A 24,546-nucleotide genomic window follows, 5' to 3' on the forward strand; every position below is an offset into this window, starting at 1 on the left:
TTCCTCAGTTGGTTTGCCCAGTTGATTTCATAAAAGGGACGCTATTGGCAGATGGCTGAGAAGCTACCTAATCAGAGCACATATTACGTATTAAATAAAACTCCTCAAATATATTGTGAGAAGGGGGGCTGTTTGCACCCCTAGAGGATACGAATGCTCCTCAAAAAACACTGAAAGACTACCTTCACATTGCACCCTTCCTTGCTGGGCTTACTTGTGGCTGCTTTGTTGCGCTATATGTTTCCCGTTTCTTCGCATACTTAAAAGCCCAAACAGCACCTATTGAATTTTGATTGTTTGCTTTTCTCTCTCTCTCTCTTGCTCTGACATTCTCTGCTCCTGACGGAGGGGGTGTGAGCAGGAGGGCTGTTCGCACACCTAGAGGATACAGACACTCGTCTAAAAACTGCTGAAAGACTACCTTCACATTGCTCCCTTCCTTGCGGCTGCTTTGTCAAGCGATATGCTTCCCGCACGGTGCTTCGCATACTTAAAAGCTCGAACAGCACCTATTGATTTTTGATTGTTTGCTTTTCTCTCCCTCTCTGACATTCTCTGCCCCCGACGGGCACTCCTTTGAAGAGGAGGATAAGTTTGCATTCTTTTAATTGTGAGACGGAACTGTCATCTCTGTCTTGTCATGGAGCACGTTTAAACTTTTGAAAAAGAGACAAATGTTTGTTTGCAGTGTTTAAATAAAGTTCTTGTCTCTATACAACCTCCTGTGTTTCTGTGCAAATCTGTGACCCAAGCGTGACAATACAAAAATAACCATATAAACATATGGTTTTTACTTTGCAGATTTTCACCTTTCACGGGTGGTTCTGGAACGCAACAAACAATGCAAAATAATCTTTTACATGATCAACAGTCATTATAGTAACAGCTAAACTTGGTAACTTCCATAAGACTGTAAACAGTGATCTGTCGACTAACAACGGTGCTGAAAATGGTGAGAAAGCAGAAAAGGAAGAGGGGTTTGGCTGTGTCCTATTTATAAGAAGCAGGAACAAATCCTTTAACTCATTGCATCCCAGATAATTACAAGTACCAAATGTATAAATCCAAAATGCCTCTTAACGAAGTAGCGAGTTGTTTAGATCCCTCCCACCATGAGTCTGCGTGAGCTATTTCCAAAACCATGTATTTCAACTCAGACAAAGATAGACTTAACCTCTGTGAAATTTCTGGAAACATCCATCCATTATCCAACCCGCTATATCCCAATTATAGGGTCACGGGGGTCTGCTGGAGCCAATCCCAGCCAACACAGGGCGCAAGGCAGGAAACAAATCCTGGGCAGGGCGCTAGCCCACCGCAGTTTCTGGAAACAGAATGTTTTAAATTTTTGGTCTGCATGTTCATTTTATGTTCTGACACGTATCCTTACTTTCAAAAAGTTTTTCCAGCAAAACATAGGACTCAGGCATAAAAGAAGATATACATCACCACTGGTATTACAGTCCGCTCTGTAATTTAAAGTAATACAGGTATTCGGTTTAGCAGTGGACAGTTTTTGAAAACAGAAATTTTTTTGCTTTCTGACATAAGGTGGTTCTAGGGGTATTAAACAACAAGTCACAGATGTTGCAATTGCGAATAAAAACAAACATATGGGTTTTTAAATGATGGATGAAATTCTAAGATATTTCAGCGCCTGAGAATGGAACATTTTATAGCATTGACATATTTAGAGTATGTTAATGGACAAACTATATGATACTTAAAATTATTACAATCAGTTTGAAAATGTAAATTTGTGACTTACATTATTTTAGTTACGACTTTCCAATGTGCAACTGAAAACAATGTGATAAATGAAAATTGCCTGACTATTGCATTAAAGGTTTTGGAAAAGAAAGGATAAAAATGTGACTCATGTTGTTGGTCCACTTCACCATTTATATTGACATTCTATATTTCTGCTTTGCCACACTATCCAGCCAAGTTCTGAATCCTGTTAATGTTGTAAAGATAGAGAAAATTGCTTTCAAACTGTGTGATGTTCTGGTCACTAATATACACAACAGCCACATGAATCATTTCATTTACTTTTTATTAAAATTGATAATTTTATAGAATTCCAAAATAAATCATGTAAAGTGCAACTTGATGACATACAAAAATATTTTGATATTCTAATCTGTACATTGAGATTAGTAACAGCCAAATATAATGATAACAACCACCCAGTGAGAATGTTTTACAGCAGCAAAAGTATAACAGACATATTTTTATTTTCTTTGAAGTTAAGTTACAGCAAAGTGAGAAAATCTTACTTTGTCACCCAAACAAGTAAATATTCAGTGTCCATATACAGTATAATGCATAAATATGCATTAGCCTGCAGAGGTCATTTAATTATTTAACCTAACATGTATATTCTGTATTAACTTATAATACATTAAAACCCCAAGGCACAAAGAGAGTTTTGCTATTACAGTAAATCAGTGTTCTCAATATATAAAGAAACATTTGCACTACTATTTAGATTTAAAATGAAAAAAAAAAGATTATCCAAAATAAAAACAATAATAAAAAATAATCACGCTCATGCCAAAAACTCTCTTTGGAAATCTGCATCTTCCATTGTTTTTTCTAAAAGATTTAACTTAAATCCTGTGGGAATTTTTTTTAACAGGTCCTAGACATTTGGTTCTTAAGATCTTGCTTATGTTAACTGGTCCAGTAAGAGGATATGATCATGTGGTTCACTGCCTGTGCCTACGTCAGGTCCTGAAGGATTTCCCAAGGATTTAAATAAGAATCCATTAGGTAAATGTAATACTGGGCCATGAAGAGCTAAAGTCAGAATTAGCGATTTGGCAGCTGAATTGATTCATGTTTAGCATTTTCTTTGATATGGAGATCACAGATACACATAGCAATGTTTGTCATATTTCAGTAGAGACATGCTATTCAGTGAACACTTTTAACACATGAATCATGACAATGCTGTTTTCTTCACATTTTTCATACTTAATATTTTAGATTAACTCAACAGATTCTAAATGAGCTGGATTTCAGAAAAAAAATATTTCAAAATACTGTTTATTGATAGAAGGAAGAAAATAATATATCGCATATCCTGAGTAAGTGTGTAATTTTCATTTTAAACTTGTAATCTTGACTTTCATTTTTCATTTAAAGCATAATATCATTCAAATGGCTTCAGCTTTTCACAGTTTGGTCCATAACTATTTTATCTTTGATGGCCAATGGAAACCAGTTTGTACAGAGTTAGTTTGTCTGTTGGTTTACATTCCACATGATGAGTTTATGGCCTTAGATAGGGAGTATAGTCTAGTGGTTAAACACCTGGACCTAACAACAAAAGGTCACTAGTTCAGTCTTCAAACTTCGAATTGACTTATGGTGTTTCAATAAACCTGACAGACCTGTAATTTTCCAGAAGCAATGTCCCCCCCCCCACCCCCCACCTCTTTTTACGTGCATTCTACATTCATACAACAATACAAATTAACATTTAGAAATTTACTGAAATACATTTATATACAGTACATGTTCTAAGTCCACTTTATAAGATATTTTTAACATAGGTTGCTGTAAAAAGTCAGACTTTTCAAAGGGACCTCCTGTACCTATTAAGGGAGGAAACTGTTTTGAGATATGTTGTAAGCATTAGGGAGTTTAGTAGTTTGATGTTGCTACTTCAACTCTGTAGCTTCATAGATCTGGGTTCAGTTCACAGCCTGGTCTCTCTCTGCCTGTTACATATGTACTTTTTATCAGTATTTTTTATTTTCTTCCCATATCCAGTAGCTATGTGAAATGAGTAGCCCTGTGATAGACTCATCCATGCCAAGCCATGTGTCCATTGTAACTGGGAAAGACACTGGCCTCCACGGCTCAGTATTAGTATACCAAGGTTTGTAAAATGAATTAAGTGCATTTTTAAACATTCTAAAAACAAGGTAATCTTAATGAATTGATCAGGAAGGATATTCGAAAATGAACTGCAGGAATTTCAAACAAAAAACGGAATTTATTTGCAGACATCTTTCAATAAATTCCATTTATCCATTCAGTTCATGGCAAGGGGTAAACAAATTTAATACATCTTAAAATGTATGATGCCTTTTATGTAAAATCTCTGAATGATAATTTGGCTTGACAAGCTTGACAATGTAATAGTAATGCTATCCATAGCCCTGTATGCTTTAGGTTTTAATAACATATGTTATTTAAATAAAATATAATGCTTTTTTTAACACTTGTAATGGACAGCCGGGTCCCATGCCCGGCAGGGACGCCCCTGCTACATCTGTTCCGGGGGAGCAGCCATGGACAGTTCAGTACCTCCCCCGGGACGCTTGGTGGCAGCCTCCCTGGCAGACGATGATTCCCCAACCTGGCGCATGGCTCCATGGGAGATGGAGTCCTCTACAGCCTGGTTGGGGGCTCAGATGGCCGCTAGGGGGAGCTGCATGGAGTCAGCAGCCTGGCTGGTCGTATCTTCAGCCCCAACGCTTCCGGGTGGGATATAAAAAGGGCCAGCCACCACCACTCAGGAGAGCCAGAGTCGGGAGGAGGAGGACTAAGCCTGAGGAGGAGTGGTGGAGCCAGAAGCAATATTGTTGTAGAGATTGTGAGTGTTTTTGGGACTGTGTTGGGCCGATGGGACACGGGGAAGGCGTGCCCCACGGCTGAAGACAAATAAAAAGTGTTTTATTTAAGTACGTGCCTCTGCCTCAGTCTGTGCCGGGTCGGGCGCTATATAGCGCCTTTCACACACTATACTCAAATGAAAAACAGGAGTCTCCATCTCATGATAAAAAGATAATGTACACTTCATTTTATAAATGATAAGTGTAAAATATGAAGCAAATATGTTAGTTTCTATCTTAGGCTTAAGGACATTCAACAAAACTCATTCATACTCATACATATTCACACAATATTTGTATATGTAGTGCAGATGAATAGCATTGAAAACATGGTATATTTACAGTTGAACCCAGCAAAAAAATTCAAGTGTGTATTAAGTGGAGACCTTTCAAATCAGTGTGCCATATTTGTGGGCCATCCAATTGTAATTCTTATTGAAATATATTAATCACACACCAGCATGCTGTAATACAAATAAAATGTTAAAAATTACCTGCAGAGATTAAAGGTTAGACTAAAAGAAACATTACAGTAATATAAAGGTTAGACTAAAAGAAACATTACAGTAATATAATAAGGACAATACAGCAAATATTTTTTAAACAATAATGTCAACGCAATTCTAAAAAGTGGAGGTCCCAGTAAACACACAAAAGATGATTCCAAGGCCTATACTACAGTGTGAAGACTGCTGGTTTGTGTGACAGTAATTACTACGTGGGAAACTAGCACCTGGATTTCAGTATCTGAGATGTTAATTGCTAAAATACACTAAGTATATACTGATACTATCATATATAAACTAAAAGCATCCATTGAAAAATGTGTGAGATTATATGTAACACCAATGTGTAAACATAACCCAGCAATTAAGCAAACCGCAAATATGGCTTATAACTCAGAAGATGTTAAATCACAGTCATGTCTAATTAACATTATATATACATAGAAGCGTAATGCTTAAAACAGTTAAAATTGTCTTGAGGCAAACAAAATATAGTAAATGTATTCAGGCCTATCATAAGGATTTTTTATTTGTTCATGGCATATTGTATGTCTATATCATACTTGGTGTGCATGTTTTTAACCTCCAGACATTTAGATTTACTGTACAGGACTGTTGGCAGTTTAAAGGTATGAACATTTATCACACCTTGAAAGTTTAATCATATTTATAACCTTTTTTCATTGAATGTATAAAAATGCACAATTTAAGGTTTTCAAATAGCTGTTGCAAAATGTATTATTATTATTATTATTACTGTTGAAATAATTTATCAAATGTGTTGTGTAATCAGTCGCATAATAAAAACATAACAACCTAAATATAAATGGATTCATTCAGAAAGATGACCTAATGAGATATGGTGAGTAAGTGAGAGAGAGGTTGGAATATCAAAGGGATGTCAGTCAGACCAACTCAAAGTACTAATAAAACTGAAATTTCACAAGGTAATAATTTTCTGAATTTGATATTATTTAAAAGTATCTTTTAAAAAGCAGTTTAACAGCAAATAACTGACATTTTTAATTCAAAATTAAATTGTCTATGAATTGCACTATATTTCATTAGTATATTCATATGAATAGTTTATAAAACCTTTTATTAAATAACCTTAAAAATGGATCAATTTATGCTGAATGACTCACATTTTAAAATGAACATGCAAATACATAGTCACAACGTATGGCCAATGAATGGTCATTGATTTTGCTTCAAAGATATGATCCTTCAAATACAGTTTGTTCTGTGTTGTTAGGACTTGATGAAATTACAACCAAAATTTTTGAAATGTGTGCACAAACATGTTTTACATGCATATGAGAAATAGGGAAATTCAAATATTTAGTTACTAAAAACAAGAAATAATGATCCAGCTTAAAACCTATATAGCTATATGGTGGAAGCAACATTTTGCAGTTTGTACTAAATAGTTTAAGAATTGGACTTAGCCTTTTTTGCTAACTGCAGTGACTTAGTAGAAGACTTCACTCTGATGAAAACAAATTTTCTGTTTCCATGGATATTTCTGATTTGTTTGGATGATCAGCAAGCAGTTGCTAGTCAGGTATAAATAATGTATACTTTATAAAGTGTTTAGGCCTTCACTTTAACAATTTTATTTTTAGAGAGAACTATATTAATTTATATATAAACAGATACAGACCAATTCATTTAGCAATCTTTAGGTCAAATATTGTTCATGTTTTAAAAACTGTCATTCTATACAGAGTATATAGAGTAGAGTACAACTTCATTTGTGGTTTGAGTTGGTTGTTTCTTGTCAAATATTATATTAAGAATTACATATACAGTATACTGTATGGAATAAAATAACTCCTTGGACTTTGCTTTAGAAGTATGGATCCTATTCATTACAACCTCAGCATAAACAAGAAGGGAGATAAACCTGGCAAATGAAGCTTCACATAATGAAATATGGAATCTTGTAGTTAGACGACTGTATTTCACAACATTGGCTTCACCTAGAAAAACAAAACAAAACAAATTGCATTCAGTCTTCACAATAAATAATTTATTTTCTGACAAAACATGTTTATTACTTAATTTCCCATATGTCTTTCTTTGATTGTTGTCTATCTCAGTGGTTTACAACATAAACATTTTCATAGCAAAAATCAGTGTATGTGGAGAAAGTATTAAACATCAGACCTTTTCAATATAGGTATCTACAGAAAAAAAACTAATAATAATCTTATAAATAACTTGATTGTATACTTTCTCATTCAGCTGCTTTTTCAATGGCCAAAACTGTTTAAATACTTAGAATTAATGCATACTTAATATATAGCAAACATTAAAAATGTATGATGGTGATTGCTCTTAGAAAAATGTAAAGAAATGTTTAAATCATGGCTAGATTACAATGGAATATCAAGTTGGGAAAGTGCTATATAAATAAAATGTATTATTATTATTATTAAGTTACCAACTATCTGATAATAGTTTTAAGGATGTTGGTATATTCCCCATATTTGAGTGGCCAGAGGAAGAGCCAATAAGTAAAATGTTCACAGCTAACAGGATCTCATAATATTATTAAGGAGATGAACATAGCAAAGTTTTAAAGATGAACTAAGTAATCTGTCCAGAATAACAACCAGAGGCTTTCTGTATGAGCAATGAAATTATATTGTAGTAATAAATGCAATATGAGTACCACTGATGAAGAATTTGCATGATAGGGACTTTATCCTGGAATTGAGGCATATGCTTCTCTATGATTGATCAAAATGTATAAGAACACAATTTGTTATTTTTCCAGGAATACCAGAATGTTGATTAGGACATGTCAGCATGCAGAGGAATAATTACAGTTTTCCTTGTTCAGGCTGTAATGTCTCTGACTACATTGCTGATAGCAGCTTCATAAACTAATAGCTACTATGTGGATTAAAGAACAGCCTTTCAAAGTAGATGTGTTCAGGTAGATTTTGAAAGTGTTTTGCTCAATCATTAGTTTCAACTGCATCTGTGAGCATACACCCCAATAAGATTTTGCAGACAAAAAGGTTAAACTACTATACAGATAATCAACAAAGAATCACCAGCTCTAAATGATTCACAGCTTGTTTCTGAATTCACTGTGGATTTTGCTTGAAGAAGGGGCCCGAGTTGCCTCGAAAACTTAGCCAATAAAAGGTGCCATTTTGCTTGACTTCTCACTACATTCATAATGGCTAACACGGTACAACACCCTTGTACTTTCTCAAACAGTAAAATAACACAGTCACAATCTTTTATTCAGATGCCTGTTTCAGACAATATTTATCTTATTACTAAAACCAGCTGGAACAGCAGGCTCAATGTATATAAAGTTACACATGAATTTATCCCGATTTTACACTAAGTAGTGTTATATGTATAAAGTAAGCACATGGGCAGGGGCTCTAGCAATCCTGTACAATCACCTGGTGAAGGCTGTATGGCCAAAATTGGTGTGAGTGCTATTGGGCGATAGATATTGAGGCAAGAGTCAGAAGACTTCTTCAGCACAGGTATGATGCTGGAGGTTTTAAAGCACTTGAAGACGACCATTTGCTGCAGAGAAATGTTGAAGATTTCTGTAAAGATATCTGTCAATAGGTTCACACATTCCCAGAGAACCTGGCCATGTACTTTGATTGGTCCAGTAGCTTTGCATGGGCTTACATTCAGCAAAGTTCTTCTCACGTCAGCTGTGGATGTAATGGACTTTAATATATCAAACCGTGCATCAAAGTTATTTAGAACATTTGGAAGGCATCACTATTGTAAACAGTAAACACCAATTGCTTTTTAGGTTTAACTACCAGAGGGATGTAAATGGCCAGAATACATAAACTAAACTAAACTTTAATGGTAGGTAAAAAGGATGGCATTTTACATTTAGACACTGCTAAAGCATCTCTGTCTGCTAGGAAAGTATTTTGTCCATCTAGCTGAATGGCCATGACAGGAATGTTATTATGTAGCCACATTTTAGTGAAGATAAAAATGAAGAAATCTGTCATCTCTCACTGGGTTATCTGTTGAAGTCTGATGTAATCCAGGTTGTTGTCCAGTGAGCAAACATTTGACAGAAGTATAGAAGGGAGAGTTGACCTGTTTAATTTTTTATCTAGCCTTATGTGTACACCAGCTTGTTTACCTTGTTTCTGTTTTTGTTCACATCTCTTACAGCAGTGGTGGCCAATCTTTCTTAGCTTAGCCAATTCATGGAAATTTGTGTTTTTGAGTGCCTGAACTTTGTGGAATGACAAGATTGCTCAACTGCTCCCTTAATGCTGCGGTAATATTTTGTGCTGAGCACTATTCACAGATGCACTACAGTATACAACAACAGTAGGTTTTCTGATTAATATACACAGTGCAATTCAGATAACAGACAACATTTAACACACTTTGCACTGCATTTTTCTGACCTTGGGCAATTGCTGTATCTTTCACCACTTTCTTCGGCGTGAACTGACATCAAACCAAAATTTCTAAGCTTACAGTCAGTCCATTTGTGTACAATCATAGGAGTTCTTCAATTTCTCTCACTGTACAGAAACTATTTCTGTGGCATCTTTATAATCCAGATGCTACAGGCATGTGGCCATATGTCAAAAAATATGTCAAAGTTGCAGGAAAATAAAGATAGCTATTCTCAGATAAGATTAACTGTTTAACTAAATCATTATACTCAATCAGGTAATAAGTTTGACATATTTCTGAAAACTACCAATGAAATTGGTTTTAAAATGTAAAAGATTTTTTTACATGAAGAAAAATGGAGCAAGTGCAAGTATTGCAGGAATTCTAAAAAAATTCAAAAACCAGGAAAATGACACTTACAGCTTTTTTGTTTTATCTTCATAGCAGGCCAAACTATACTTCCTCAAGAAATGCTATAGGTGCTAAACCTCGCCTTCCATTAACCTACAAAACAAATTTCATACTGAAAATATGTAAATTTACACAATAATACAATGTAGTATTGCTTTTTTTCCATTGATACAATATGTAGAAGGGAATGACTAAAAAATATCCAAATGATTAAAGTTAAAAGTGAGACAAGGAAGACAGTGACAAAGACAATGCATTAGCTATACTCTTTGCAAACTGTACATTTTCCTAATTATTACAACATTTCAGTTGAGCTTGTTGTTGGCTCAAATTACCAATAAACCTCTATATGAACAAATTTCCAAGAGCAAAGTATAATTTTTTAAGAATCCATGCCAGTGTTTTTTCCTGAAAATTTTATTTTTTCTTTGGAATTTCCAATTATAGGGAGATTTAACTTTTCCACTTATTCCTAGACACTTTAACACTCTGCTTGAGTGTATATGGACTATGTACTGTATTTAGCAAGTGTAAAAGCTGAATGGTTGTATTGCCATGCTTTCCTTATGATGACTGGCAAATAGGAATATGTACAGTGTAACAAAGGGAATGGTGGGTAGCAGATTTTTAAGGTGAATGCCTTTGGACACCAGCTGCTATTCTGTTTCTAAGCTGATGTCAGCTTGCAATAATCAAGCTTAGGTCTACGTAAAAATCAATCTAGCCTGTGCAGAGCTCTTTCTGTGCTGACATATTGATTTGTTGGAATTGAACTCTCATAATATTAGTCTTTCTGTTGAGACAAACTGCATAAATAAGCACAAATAAAGTTCTGTTAGCTAAAATTCTTGAACAGAAGTTTGGCTTGCTAAATGTTGTAAAAAATCAAAATGCTCATTGTAAGCTCATTCAGAAAAACAGAATTCAGACACAAGAAGTATCATTAAAAACAGTTCAGTAATAAATTCAAATTACATGTAATTAAATAACTCCTGCACCTACAGTAGTCCTTCATTAAGTAAATTGAATTGTCTGGCATTATTATATCAACCCATGAAAAACTAAAATCTATATCTTGTTTTGTCTTCCCAAATAATCTTTAAAAGAGACTTTCAATTGTTCCTCATTCATCTTAATGACGAACGTCTTAGCCTAAAATATATTTCTTAATAAACTATGTTGAAATATAATAAACCAGCAAATGTAGTTAAAGTAATACAAAACTTTAGAAGCCTTCTCTTACTTAGTACATCTGAGGCTGCTATACTTATGTTAAATAAAGGAACACTTTAAACTGGCAAAAACTACAAGTTTCAAGGAAGCCAAAAAGCGTTGCAAGCAGGTGATTAAAATTCAGCTTGTGGCTGGCAAGTCATTTATACAGCATGAGTGCAGCACATTCACAGCCAAGTTAGTGTAAACTCACAAAGGAACACTTGTTCTATAAAGGAAGGGCCATTCAATGTATAATTACTGGTCTCAACATAAAAAGAGAGGAAAGGCATCCAAGATTGCAAAAAATCTGAATTCTGACAGATTTCACCATGGAAAAAGAATGGACAGTAATATATATTATTTAACCAAATTATTAGTGACATCATTTGAAATCCTTTGCCATATGAAACAAACATTTTCATTCACAACTCTAAAATTATTCACCAAACATTTTGAATTTTTTTTTCCCCCAACATCTCAGAAAGTACCTCCAAGAAAAAGAAAAAAAAGGTGATATTAAAAATGAGAAACTGCTTGATTTTATAAGGTGTCTTGAATAACACATCCTTCAGCTAAAAATATGAATACTAAAAATGTGATTATTTATGGTAGCATTAATACATTTTTTGTTTTTGTAGTCCTTTTATCCTACCTAACACATTCTGTATGTCTTTAAGATGTAGGAGGAAAACCCATGTGGTCTTGAGGAGAATGTGCCAACAGCACTCACAAAATAATAGTAACAGGATTTGAACTGAGGTGTCTGGACCCACAAGGCTTCAGTACAAAACCACTGTACCCTTGAGCTACCATTTGTTTATTCCATTTACTTACTTCATTATAGCTATGTGTAAACAATACCAATATAATTATTTCTGAAGAGCACATAGTTTTACATTTTTCAGTATTTTTTGAATGAAACTCACTCCACCCAAAAACCACCTCCTTTCTCTGACCTCTGTTACCCACTTCTAGGCCATGTGCATCTAATGCTTACATTTTGTACCTTTCTGAGATTGGAGATTGAGATTTCTGCTCTCTAGCTCTGCCTTTTCATGCACTCATTTAAAACACAAGAATACATCCCCTCCCCCAGCACACACACACTCATGCACACACTCATTCTTGTGCACTCTTGCGTTCCAGTCCCATTTGTCTCACTTTGTCAGATCATCCATAATTCAACAGTTGCGGACCTACCTCTGCTTCACAGAAGCCATCTTTTCTGGGCTGTCCAAATACCCAGACAATGTCCCCTTCATTAAAGGCCAACTCCCGACTAGGGTGAATATTAGGACTGTCCTGCAGTGGACTATACTTATAAATGGCAACAAACTGAAAAAAAAAATGAAATAGCATGAAGGAGAACAGTAGTAGATTAGATGGCATGTATTATGGTGCTTGCTGAGTAGTACATTTGGAACTGTGCATATAAATGTAAATGTAGTGGCAGTCATGAAGTGAAACTTCACTGGGCTCTACACTTGTATCTTATAGTGGAACCATGTTGTAAGATTTGTGGGTTTGGTTCTTAGTTTATCACCACAGTTATATTTGAGCCTGCATGTCCAGTTAATTTTTAGGTGCAAATATCACTTAGGTAAGTGGGGTGAAAATTTAAAAAATTATATTACAACTTTACCCTTACTATGAATATTAGTGAAACACTCGGTATCATCCATCAGTTAAATTACATATACGTAAAATGACAGTCAGTTAACTGATACTAAGATGGCCGGATAAACACTAAATAATCAAAGTCAAGCATGCTACAGATATTTATTTTAACAACCTAGTTAATGAAATTAGTAGTTTAATGTTTCGCAAGTAATGATACTTTAGGGGTCACTCACATTTTATACCTTCATATACATACAGAAACATTTTTACAGCTAACTAATACTGGCTCAGAGACCTGGCTGCTTTGCACAGTAAGTGTGATGCATGTACTCAGGCTTCTAGAGTGTGATATTATGATGATGTCTATGGGGCTCAGGGCTTGAATACACTGGAAGGGCAGGTCCTGAATTTATATGTGGATACATTCATTCTTAATCCCAGAATGAGGGTCACTGCACTTTCAACGGTGGAAGCCCTGCTTGACTTCTTACAATATAATACATATACACTTGGTGTTTCAGATGGTGTTGCTGACAATAGGTAAGGTAAGACAGTTTCCTTCTTCTGTGGATAGCCTTTGATTCTCCTTAAAATTCAGGAAGATGCCTGATGCTGACAAAACTTTCAGTTCACAGAAAAGTACTGAGTTATAATTTTTTTTATTCACTTTACCTTCCTTGTCAAAGAATTTGAATCAGTTTTTTGTTAACCTTTTGAAAAGCACACACAATGAGGTGCAAATCAGTAACTGTTACTTTAGTATATTTTTCACCTCATTAGTGCTTATCATTAAATGTAGCTCTTTTAATAAAATATTTAAAAAGCATTACAATTGTGGGAGTGGCAGGGATTCTCATCCTCTTCACTTCTATCCTTGACTTGTGGTGTGTTGATTTCACCATAAAATGAAAATAAACATGAGAAGCCTCTGACTGTTGCCCTGTCTAGGTTTGGTGCTGGCCCTTTGCCTGTTACTACCAGGATAATTTCCCTGACCTGAAATATAAATATATACTTACACATACATATAAATACATACTTCACTCGCCATACCTCCAACCCCCCCGGGGCGTGCTAAGCACCAGTTACTTTGCGTCTCTGCCTCTTGCATTGTGAAGAGCGGGGCTGAATGCACGCTAAGGAGATGTGGCCACTCCTCCGTAACCCCCTCTTAAATGGTAATACAGAAGGAAACAAATACATTTTTTTTTTCTATGCTCACTCAGCTGGCTGGCTGCTGCTGCTGCTGGTGCCGTGCTGCGTGATTTGCATGTAGCGCTGCACTTCAAACTTTTAAAAGCCTGAACAGCAGCTGTCCTCTTTGTTTCACGGGATGTGTCTCCGAAAAAATCACATCTTGACCCAAGATTTTTTTTATATAATAGAGAGATATATGTGATAGATGAAAGTAAAATATAGTACATACTGATTTATTCTTCAGTAATTTGAGTGGAGTTTTTGTTTTCATGTCCACTGTTGTCATCTGGCCATATCACACTCATAATGAGCTTTATATTTTCCAAATTTGCTTTTATGAATCAAATTTAAATTGCTTTTTTTACTGTGTGTTTGACATAACTTGTGTGTTTAATGTTGTGAGGTTCAGTAGTTTGTTGTTAATGCACTATAGTTATGGATTTATGCCAATGCTCCAAATGAGCACTATAAAAATAAATAAAAATGATAAAGTAGAATGATAACAGGAACCCAGTACAGAATTTCTAATTAAATGGCAGGTTTCATTAACTATTGTACATGGATTACCTTGTAACTGAGAAGCTATTAGGAATTGCAATGCTGTAGCTCGAAGACTACCCTGGATTGCTGTGTTTATTGTATGTGTGTACCTTCACTTACTACTTATGAGCAGAATGCCTTCACTGATATGGTAACCGTGTTCCTTTGTTTTCCTGTCTGATCTGCAGGGTGGAATGCGGCTGCTCCATTCATACTTTGGTGTTTAGACTTTCAAGGATGTTAAAAAATATTTAAAGCTAAACTATTAGGAGAAACGACAGTAAAACCAAATAAGTTTTCTTTTTTTTAATACAATCCCTTAAACACACACTCTTGCTATACGGTTCATAAAGCTTTTCTATGCCATGCAAAATATTTGTTCTTGTTTGTGCAATCACTCTGGGAAAAGGTGTCACAAACATAAAATGTATTATTATTGCAGTTATTATTAACATCCTGTGAGTGACTTGAAACCTTTCTCATTCACATGGCACATCCCATGGATGTGGCCCTTCAGACTGTGGAACAGGTGGTAGTCACACAGAGACCAGTCTGGAGGATGTGGCATCTCATTTCACCCCCATGCATTGTTAGTGGGCACACTGCCTTAAAAAAGAAGGCAGCAGGGCGACATTTTTCCTACCAACTTTTTCTGACTAACTGCCATAAATGGCACAGTAAATAAGTATAAATATTAACAATTATACTTGGCCTTTTCAGACATATAATCAATACAGACTACACCTTCAACATCAAAAAAATTGTGCATGTGATCCTGCTATCATAAATTTGAATTTCTTTGGTACTGGAGAATCGCTATGCTCCCATTACTTTCAGACTAAATTAAAAATATTATCCAGCCTCATGACTAAGGCACGAGTCCTTGTACAAGCAATTATAATTTTTTTTTTAGGCTGCCAAATTAAAAGACTGCAGTGGGCCGGCGCCCTGCCCAGGGTTTGTTTCCTGCCTTGCACCCTGTGTTGGCTGGGATTGGCTCCAGCAGAGCCCCATGACCCTGTAGTTAGGATATAGCAGGCTGGATAATGGATGGATGGAAATTAAAAGAACAGTTTCTCTGTAAGTAAATCTCAATGACCAGATTACTTTTTTGCTTGTACTACACAACCACTACATTGAGCTGACATATAATTGTACCCTCAAAACTGAAAAAAGCAGGTCCAGTAAATAGATTGATAAAAATAATGTCTTGATATTGTTAAAATGTTCAGCATTTTCTGTTTTTATGTAATCAATCAAAATGGGGTATTAAACACAGAACAGAAAAAAATCTTTATAGTGTTATTCACAATTATCAAGAATCTCAGAGTCACAAAGACAATTCGTGCCTCTTTGTGAAGACTCGGGTATGCTTTTCATATATCACTAAAGAGTTTTTCTCTTCTTTCAAATTTCAAGCATCTCTTAGACATCAGAAGTATTACTGTTTCATCTGGGCTCCAGAGGTTTAATTCATTTTAAACAAATGTAGACTAAAGTTTTTTTTTTCTCTTCAATCCTCTGATGCTGGTTGGCTTTAGCTTGTTCTGTATTTATATGCTCTGTTTGGAGCCAGCACACTCACATTTTGTCTGTGTCAGTTTTCATACGGCTTAGTTTACTTGACAAGTCCAAATTGACCCCTGTGGCAGTTTGCAAGTGGGTAGTCTGATAGATTGGAATCCTTTCTGGTGCTGGTTCATGCCTTCAACCCAATGTTACTAGTATAGGCTCTGACCCGGCAAATACAACCTTGAATTATATTAAGCACATTTATTAATGGTATACTGTGTTATGTTAACGGGCAGCACAGTGGCATACTGGCAGTGCTGCTGCATTGTCAGTAAGGAGAGAGGGGTTCTCATGTTCTCCCCATGCTTATACAGGTTTCTCCCAGATGCTCCAGTTTCCTCCCACAATTCAAACACATGCAGGTGAGGTAAACTGGTATTGCTAAACTGGCCCTTTGTGTTGCTAAACTGGTGCCCTGTCAAGCTGTTGTTCTCACCTTTTGCCCCATGATTGCAGGGATAGGCTCCAGTTGCCCCTTGACCCTGCTCTGGATAAGTGGGTTTGGAGGTTGAATGGATGGATGTTTTGTTTACTTATATTATTACTGTTAAGAGTCTTAGGAAGCCTAATCTGAAATAAATGTAGGTGCATACTTCATTTTGTTATTTTTATTTTGCTTTTGTGTCCTTTTGTGAATTTGGTGCTATCAGCGTGTAAATAGGAAAGTTCTTAAAAAAAAAAAAAAAACCTAGTACATGAATTAACATCAATAAAACTAACCTAGGTTCAAATCCCTTCCCTGGCTACTGTCTGTGCAGAGTTTGCCCATTCTCTCTGTGTCTGTTTTTTTTTTTTCTGGGTACTCTCCTTTTCAGTTCATTGATGCTTGCAAATTGCTCTGATGTGAGGATTTATTCCCTCTTGTCCTCCCTTTTTGTTCCCACTCAACCATCAAATGGCAATAGCTGGTTCAAAAAGAGGTCCACTTCTGTATTTTGTACCAGTGGAAATAGAACAGGTTTTTATCTATTACAGTTTAAATATTTGTTAGATTGGCTTCAACATGAGCAATTTAGAAGACTATGGAATTGTAACTGGCTTCAGTCTTCAAGGAAGCTTCCTTTTTAGACTTAAGACTATGGGAATTTCTGGGTTGGGGAAGCATTTGAATTTGAACTGAAACAACAGCTGACACGTGCCATGAGCTTGTGGAGCAGTGACCTATATTCATACCATTAGCAATATCCCATCCTCCACTACCAAAGCTGTTTTCCTTAAGGAAAAGCAAATGACTTTTAGTTGTTTAGTACTGTATGGTATGTATGTTACTATGACAACTATCATGTGGGGAAAGTTTCAGGGCTTTTTTCTGTCTGTCAAATGCAACTCGGTGCGTAGGCTGAAAGCTGGCTCTTGAAATCATTTTTGTGGGTTGGAAGTAGACTAGAATAAACATCAACACAGACATAACGCCAGTAAAGGCACCCTGAGGGACAATTGCTATGAGGAGGCTATTTTGATTCATTTTATTCATTGTCTGAACAGTCAGGTTCTCAACGAACAAGAGCCTCTTGGTTACAAGGTAGGTCTTGCATGGATTGTCAGTCCACTGAACAACAACAACAACATTTATTTATATAGCACATTTTCATACAAATGATGTAGCTCAAAGTGCACAATGAATGCACAAACACGCATAACAGGGCAAATTAGATTTTTTTTCTTACACACCACACTGACTGTTCAACAGGCTCAAAGACTTGTACACATTTAGATATCTTCTGACAACTCACTTATTCAAATTTAGGGCTATGGAAAAAGTGATTCCAAATGGAGGAAATTAAATTTCAGTTAGACTATAAACATTCAGCATAACTAAAACCTAATTAGAAAAGCTAACAGACTAGTTAATTAAGAACAAATGACATATCCCTGTTAACCAGTGGACATTTTCAATTCATTGCATTTAAAAGGCAGGAGTTATGGCATGTTCTTATAGTCTTATTTCTTTTATTTCCATGATGTACTGCAATATCCTTGACTTGTATACTGAAGGTGGTTTTTCTAGTTAGATTGAAAGAATTATCCATTCTCAGACTTATTTTGGCACATGTATTGTCCATTTAGGCTTTGATTTCTCCCCTAGCGTGTTTCAATTTTGCTGTTGGAGAGCATCTGCTTTTCATTTATGCATGCTCATATGGGCTTCACTTCCAACATGAGGTGGAGTAAATGAAAGCATGGTATCCGTGCCTCTTTTTGTAAGTTCAATATTGTTTACCTCTTTATGTTTACTGCATTAAACATCTCTTTAAGCCTTTTGATTAACTGATTTAGTAATGCTGGACAGATAAGAGAGAAGTCGGAAAAAGTTAATAAAATAAAAGGCCCTACTCACTCCCTCAGATGCCAGTGTGTACAGCACTTGATTTGTACACTGCCACCGGTGAGGGAGGAAGCAGCAAGTCTTACAATATCAAAAAGATTCACAAATCAGGAAACAAATTGTTCTATTAACTCAGAAGGCTCCATCCGGATTATAGTCACTCTCCAGGCACAAAGCTCTCTACAGTCTTCATTTGTGCAGAGCACTTATGAAATCTGGCAGTCAGTATAGAATTGGGCTGGACTGACAGATGCAGCTTGCTTGTAAAATGCCTCACAGACTGTCTACCCATTCAGAAGTTACTGAAGACAATTCCACTTGGGGATTATTAAGTGTACCAAATACCAAAAACTGCTTGCTGGCTAAGGATATTTTTGCAGCAGCTGCCCCTGTAACCTGATATTCTGAATGTAGCCTTTATATCACTCTCTTTTTCTTCTCTTCATTCAAAACATTACACAGCAAACATAGCTCATTATGTACTTCTGCTGACGGCAGTCAACAAGCTTATTTAGGAAGGTTCCTTACTGTAACGCCTCTCTCCAGTTCAGCTATCACCAAATCCATGTGTGGTCAGATAGCCATAACATATGTAAGTGACCCAATAGACTTTGTATAATTAAACACTGATGACATATTATAACTGTCCTTCTCAAAACTGCCACATATATACAGTTTATTAAAAGAAAATGTGTCTGCCTTAGCAGACTTACCTGCTGGCACCTGTCATGCCTCTGATGTCTAGATGTTTGGCTGATTGTTTGTGATGAGTTCCCTTTTGTTAACTGGCTGATGCTGTCAAAGTGACCATGAATTTTCTGAGCCACCAGGCCATTGGCACCAACTGTCTGAATGCTTATGTCACATGACTGTGACAGGTCAAGATTTTCCAACACAACCTGACAAAATGTTGAACACCAGTTTAGTCAAATTCATAATTTTGCACTTAACTCTTTTGTAGCACTTCATAATCATTTTCAAAACAGGGGCCTTTGCTAGTATTTGACATCGTAAAGCATACGGTAACATAAAATGAAAATTTACCTGATTCCCTACAACATTACTCTTTTCTTTGTGATAATTAAAAACTGAAAAAAGATATTCCTATGGTTTTCATTTTACATTAAAACAGCTTGATCCAAGATTTATAGAAAATAGGTCAAAATGGGAAATCCCTGGCATATTAAGAAGTCTTAAGATACGGGGTGTACCTGACCTACTAAGATACAAAAATATCCATGGCTTTAGTGTAAACCAATATGGAGTTCTGTCAAATAAATGACATGTGAAAGGTTTGTGAAACTGCTTTTTTTTTAACTCTAATTGTTATTTGTATAATTCTGCTTTACCTGATGACGCTGAATTGGAATAAGCAGGTTTGAAGATTTAAAAGAAATGCTGATACAGGTGCTTTTCAATAAAAGATTTTTTAATTTAGTCAGTTAGTTTCATCTTATACTCCTTGTGATGAACATGTTAGTGAGTTAAAACTAAACTGAACTGAACTGATACGTTAGGCTAATTGTCTCTCAGGTTGCCAAGTCTAAGAAGGCATATGGTATGTTGTTGCTGTGTATCTGTATGCAAGTATGCCCTACGATAAACTGGCATCCAGTCTAGGGTGGGTTCGAGCCTTATGCCCTGTGCTGTGGCGTATAGGCTCTGGAGAAGCTTCCTGCAATTGTATAACAGAGCAGATGGACACAGATAATGCATAGATGAATGGATGGAGATCAGCTGTTGTAAAACCATTTTCCTACATTCTCACCTATTTTTCCCCTAATTACAGAACAATGACAACCATGATATTCTTACCTTGTTACATGCTGAGCTCATTACTGATTTGTAGAATTCTCCATTGACATATATCTGCAAAATGTAACAGAAATTTCAATATTATATCTGTTTAACAAAACAACTTTAAAAGTGAACATAAGTACATCAGACAAATTCTTTATTGCATGTTTCAGGACTAGTAACAGTAATACAATACAGCCTTTACACAATGAATATGACAACATAGGTTAATAAGTTAATCAGTATATACAGTATACAGTAGGAAATGCTGCCAGTCTACCCATGCTGCAGTCTGCTAGTTGGCAATTTCATAAAGAGAGAAAAATATTGTAGTACAACACTGTGTATACATTTAAAAAAGAGACAATACAGTTGTTCTTTTGCATCACAATTTGTTGTTCGTAAATGTCTTAATGTGTCTTAATATGTGATTGTAAACTGAAAAGGGTAAAGTCTCTGATTATCTTATGGGAAAGAATTGCTATTTATTAAAGATTAAACATATATGGGAAGAAGTGGGTGACCATCTTGAGCTTGAATTTTAAGCCCTAATTGAGCCCAACATACAGTATTCACGAAATTTAAAGACCTTTAGTTAGCAGGAGCCATGACACTAAGTAAGAGATCATAACAGGCTTTCTAAGTAATGCTGAGGTTTCTTTCTATAAATATGTTGAACATAAAAGTTATGATGGGCGACCACGGCCATTACCCGGCAGGGATGCCAGCTGGATGGAAGGACAGAGGGAGAGAGCATCTGCTGGGCGGCTGTGGCACCACAGATTCCTGCAGGGCACGCTGATATTTGGAGCTTGGTGCAGCCCAGTTGGGTTCTGTGGGGGCCGCCAGGGAGAGCTCCAGAGCCTTACCATGAACTTCCATTACATAGTTTACTGGACTTATACCACAGCATCTATTGCTTTTTTTAATTCTTCTGGGCTTCAGGGGCCTTTATTATAATGAAGTATATAAAGTAGAGCTAAGTCAATTTTAGCAATGTCATTGAGGGCGTTAATTCACAAGAGACGATAGTTTATTTTCCCTTTTGAAAGAAGAGACTGCAAGTATGTCACTGACATGACATTAATTTAATACAGAAGTGCAATGTGTGGTAGTTGAGAACCAGCTGTGTATAGCCGTGACTGCAGGAAATGAAACAGCTTAACCCTTACAGCCAAATTAAAGCAATGACGACCAACCTCCCCCCCCGCATCTTCTCTGGATTGTAATAAAAATAATTAAATATGGCAAGGCTGAAAAATAATGTAATTAAAAAGGGAAGCAAAGCATAAAAACAGTGAAGTGGTGAAGAGAAAAGCTAAATGTTCTATATACCATTAATATTACAGAGATGATTTGAAAGCACTATTTGTGCTTGTTGAGTTTCTCCCATTAACTGTAAAAACAAAAATCCTCATTTTATATCTGAAACAAAAAAACTTGGTGTTGAACTAAGCAGGATCAGAGAATGAATGAGTAAACAATCCTTTCTACAATAAACACCACACATCTCAAGGAGCTTTTAAAGCTCACAGCTATAACACAGTTGGATTTTAAACCATAAGCAGGTTAATTGACTTGCTCAGGGTAATACTGTGGGTCAGATGTAGAGACTGGACCAGCAACCTTGAGTTTTAAATCCTAATACCTTTGCCTTTTGAAAATAGTGGGTAGATAATATTTTGGAGAAACTAAACTGAGTACATGATGTAAATAACAAATTTCTTAATTCTAAAGAAAAATAGTCAGAAGAAAAATCCTAATACCATATTGAGTGCATAGTCAAGCAGAAATTGATATTTTTTAAGGAAAGGTTCCCCCAAATTTCTAAATATCTTAATATTTTATTTCTTGTGAAAAATGATGTCTACATATCAGAGGAAAACTCTGCTACACTGTTTGGGAGACAATTATCTGAAGACAACCCTTCTGTAGATGCCCATGCTGACAATAATTTTAAGTGTTTCCGCAAGTGAAATGTTCTTTCAGCGTAAGACATTATAAACTCAGGATAAAACTAGCAATTACTGGTGGTACATAGCAAATTATCTCATCATTAATGTCTATTAGAAAATATAGTTATGGTTTCAAGGTGGCATCTCTGAGCTGACAGCCGTGATGCCGCTGTAAAAAAGATTATGACAAGTAAATTTGTACTGATGAGGGGCTGGTCGACTGCTATAGATTCAAACAAATATGCAACAATGACAAATATATCTCTCTATTATATAAAAAATCCTGGAGAGAAACACAAGGGCCTTGAGACATGATCTTCATGTTAAGATCATGGAAGACATTTAAAAGAAACCGCGAGATTGGCCACAGAGCATCTCGCCGGGAACCTTAAACATGAGACTTTGTGCCAAGAGATTGACCCAGGACCGTCTCACGATGACGTAGAACATGAGATTCTTGCAAGACACGCCCTACTTACAATCAATATCAAATAAGACCACGGGGCAGCAAAACATTCAGTCATCTAAAGGATTTGAGCACACACAGATCCAGGGCTCTCAGCGCATATAAAGTGTATAAGGACAGTACATAGAAATGAAATGTCGACATCTAAGCGAAGAAGAAAGCAGCGCGGAGAAAAGAGACTCAAAAGCGTTGGAGAGAAAAAAGAGCAAAAAAGAATAATCGAGGTGCAAATTCAGAAAATAAGGAAAGTAGTTATCAGCCCAGAACAAGTGGAATTGAAAAGAAAAGCATGTCCAATGGGGCTCAGAATTAAAAGACAGAGTAAAAGACAAAGTAGAGCTTCATAAAGACGTTTACAAACATTGGAACTAAAAACATGCAGAGCAGGTTAGAGACTATGAAACCAGTGAAATTAGAAAGGCTCAAAAAAAAAAATGGCACTATACACATGTGGAAAAAGTCAAAGGATATGAAAGTAGGAAAATTAGAAAATAAAAAAAAAGAAAGTAAAGATCACAGTAGCGCAAACAAACAAACTGCCTTCATTTAACTATGCACCTGTCTAACTTTGGTTTTGCACAATAATCACTACACTATTGCACCTTAACACTTAATTCTACTTATTTATTAAGTTCTACTATACTGTTATCTTTCAATCTATGACTTTTTGTTAATCTAACTGATATTCTTCTAACTTTGCACAGTTTTTGATAAGCGGATCAGGATGCATTTCACTGCGTGTTGTCCTGTATAACTATGTATGTGACAAATAAAGAATCTTGAGAATTTCAAAAACCGAGTGTACCGCACATGCATTTATTGGTTACTTTGTAAAAAAAATTATTAACTGCTGATGATGTAGATCGTTTTGTCTGTGCTGAAATTCCAAACACAGAAACCTATCCTGAATTATGGTACAAAGTCATTAAACACGTCTCACTGACGTCATTAAAAAGATTCAGCATATTGGGACTCGCAAGATTACAAATATTGTTTTTACAGAAGTTCTGAAATAAAAGTGAAACTAATGAAATAGCAACAATTTAAAGAAAAAAAATCTTAAAAGTGTGTATCCGGAAAACCAAACACGGGGGTTGTCAAGCGAAGCGAGCAGGGGGCGAAGCCCCCTAGTCAGATTAAATATTTGTCCTAAAGCTATAACATATGGTCAAGACATACTGTACTTCCAAACTACGCAAGAAAAACAGTAAATTCCAAAGAAAAAGTTTGAGAAGGATGGGGAGGTTCAGCAAGCTACATCCACAATGAACAAGGGCTTTCTTTTCATTTAATGAATAGTTAGAAAATTTACAATTAAGAGCTTTTTAAAATGTATTAATGTGAACTTGTATTAGACCAATGTCTCCCATTCAAAAACAATTATGACCCGTCTATAAAAGAGAAAAAAAGAATCTAAAAGTGTAATAAGTGCATTTCTTCTGACAATCTGCAATTTTGTAAACGGAAAAATGCTTTTTTACAATTTTTAGACTCAAATTCCTTTTGTATAAAATGAAATCCTACAGGGTAGGATTCAAAAGTAATGAGCCTCATTTTGTTCTGACGCGAACGTACCTCGCCGCGCGCCCCACTTGCCAGCGACGGCGAGTGTTGGCTTCACAACGCAACGGAGCTCCTACCGTTCCGAGCTTTCGGAGCGGTAGGATCGGCCTTGACGGGAACCCCTGTGCGGTAGTGCGTTACACGGCGGAATGGAAAATTCGTTAGAGCAACGGTACGCGTTGAAGACGAAGACCATGCTCATTGCCTTCTTCGGAGTGAAGGGGATCATCCACTACGAGTTTGTCCCGCAAGGACAGACCGTGAATGCTGCTTACTACTTGGAAGTCCTGAAAAAGCTGAAAAGAAGTGTCGCGCGCAAGCGAAGGGACATCAA

The 24,546-nt window shown here is 36.0% G+C and overlaps 1 protein-coding gene across 3 annotated transcripts in view; it reads right to left on the reverse strand.

Moving 5' to 3' along the window:
* Positions 1-2,037: 2,037 nt before the first annotated feature.
* The window catches only part of LOC114651839 (centrosome-associated protein CEP250-like), a 106,411-nt gene continuing 83,902 nt past the window's right edge, over positions 2,038-24,546 (reverse strand). For all 3 annotated transcript variants that reach the window (XM_051928204.1, XM_051928203.1, XM_028801845.2), the window contains 5 exons: positions 20,247-20,300; positions 19,145-19,330; positions 12,377-12,511; positions 9,971-10,054; positions 2,038-7,116 (listed from right to left, as the gene is read on the reverse strand). In XM_051928204.1, coding sequence (XP_051784164.1) covers positions 10,004-10,054; positions 12,377-12,511; positions 19,145-19,330; positions 20,247-20,300 — 426 coding nt within the window. In that variant the 3' untranslated portion in view covers positions 2,038-7,116; positions 9,971-10,003. The remainder of the gene's footprint in view (positions 7,117-9,970; positions 10,055-12,376; positions 12,512-19,144; positions 19,331-20,246; positions 20,301-24,546) is intronic.

Source organism: Erpetoichthys calabaricus, chromosome 5 (assembly GCF_900747795.2).
Source record: "Erpetoichthys calabaricus chromosome 5, fErpCal1.3, whole genome shotgun sequence".
NCBI classification, from domain to species: Eukaryota; Metazoa; Chordata; class Cladistia; order Polypteriformes; family Polypteridae; genus Erpetoichthys; species Erpetoichthys calabaricus.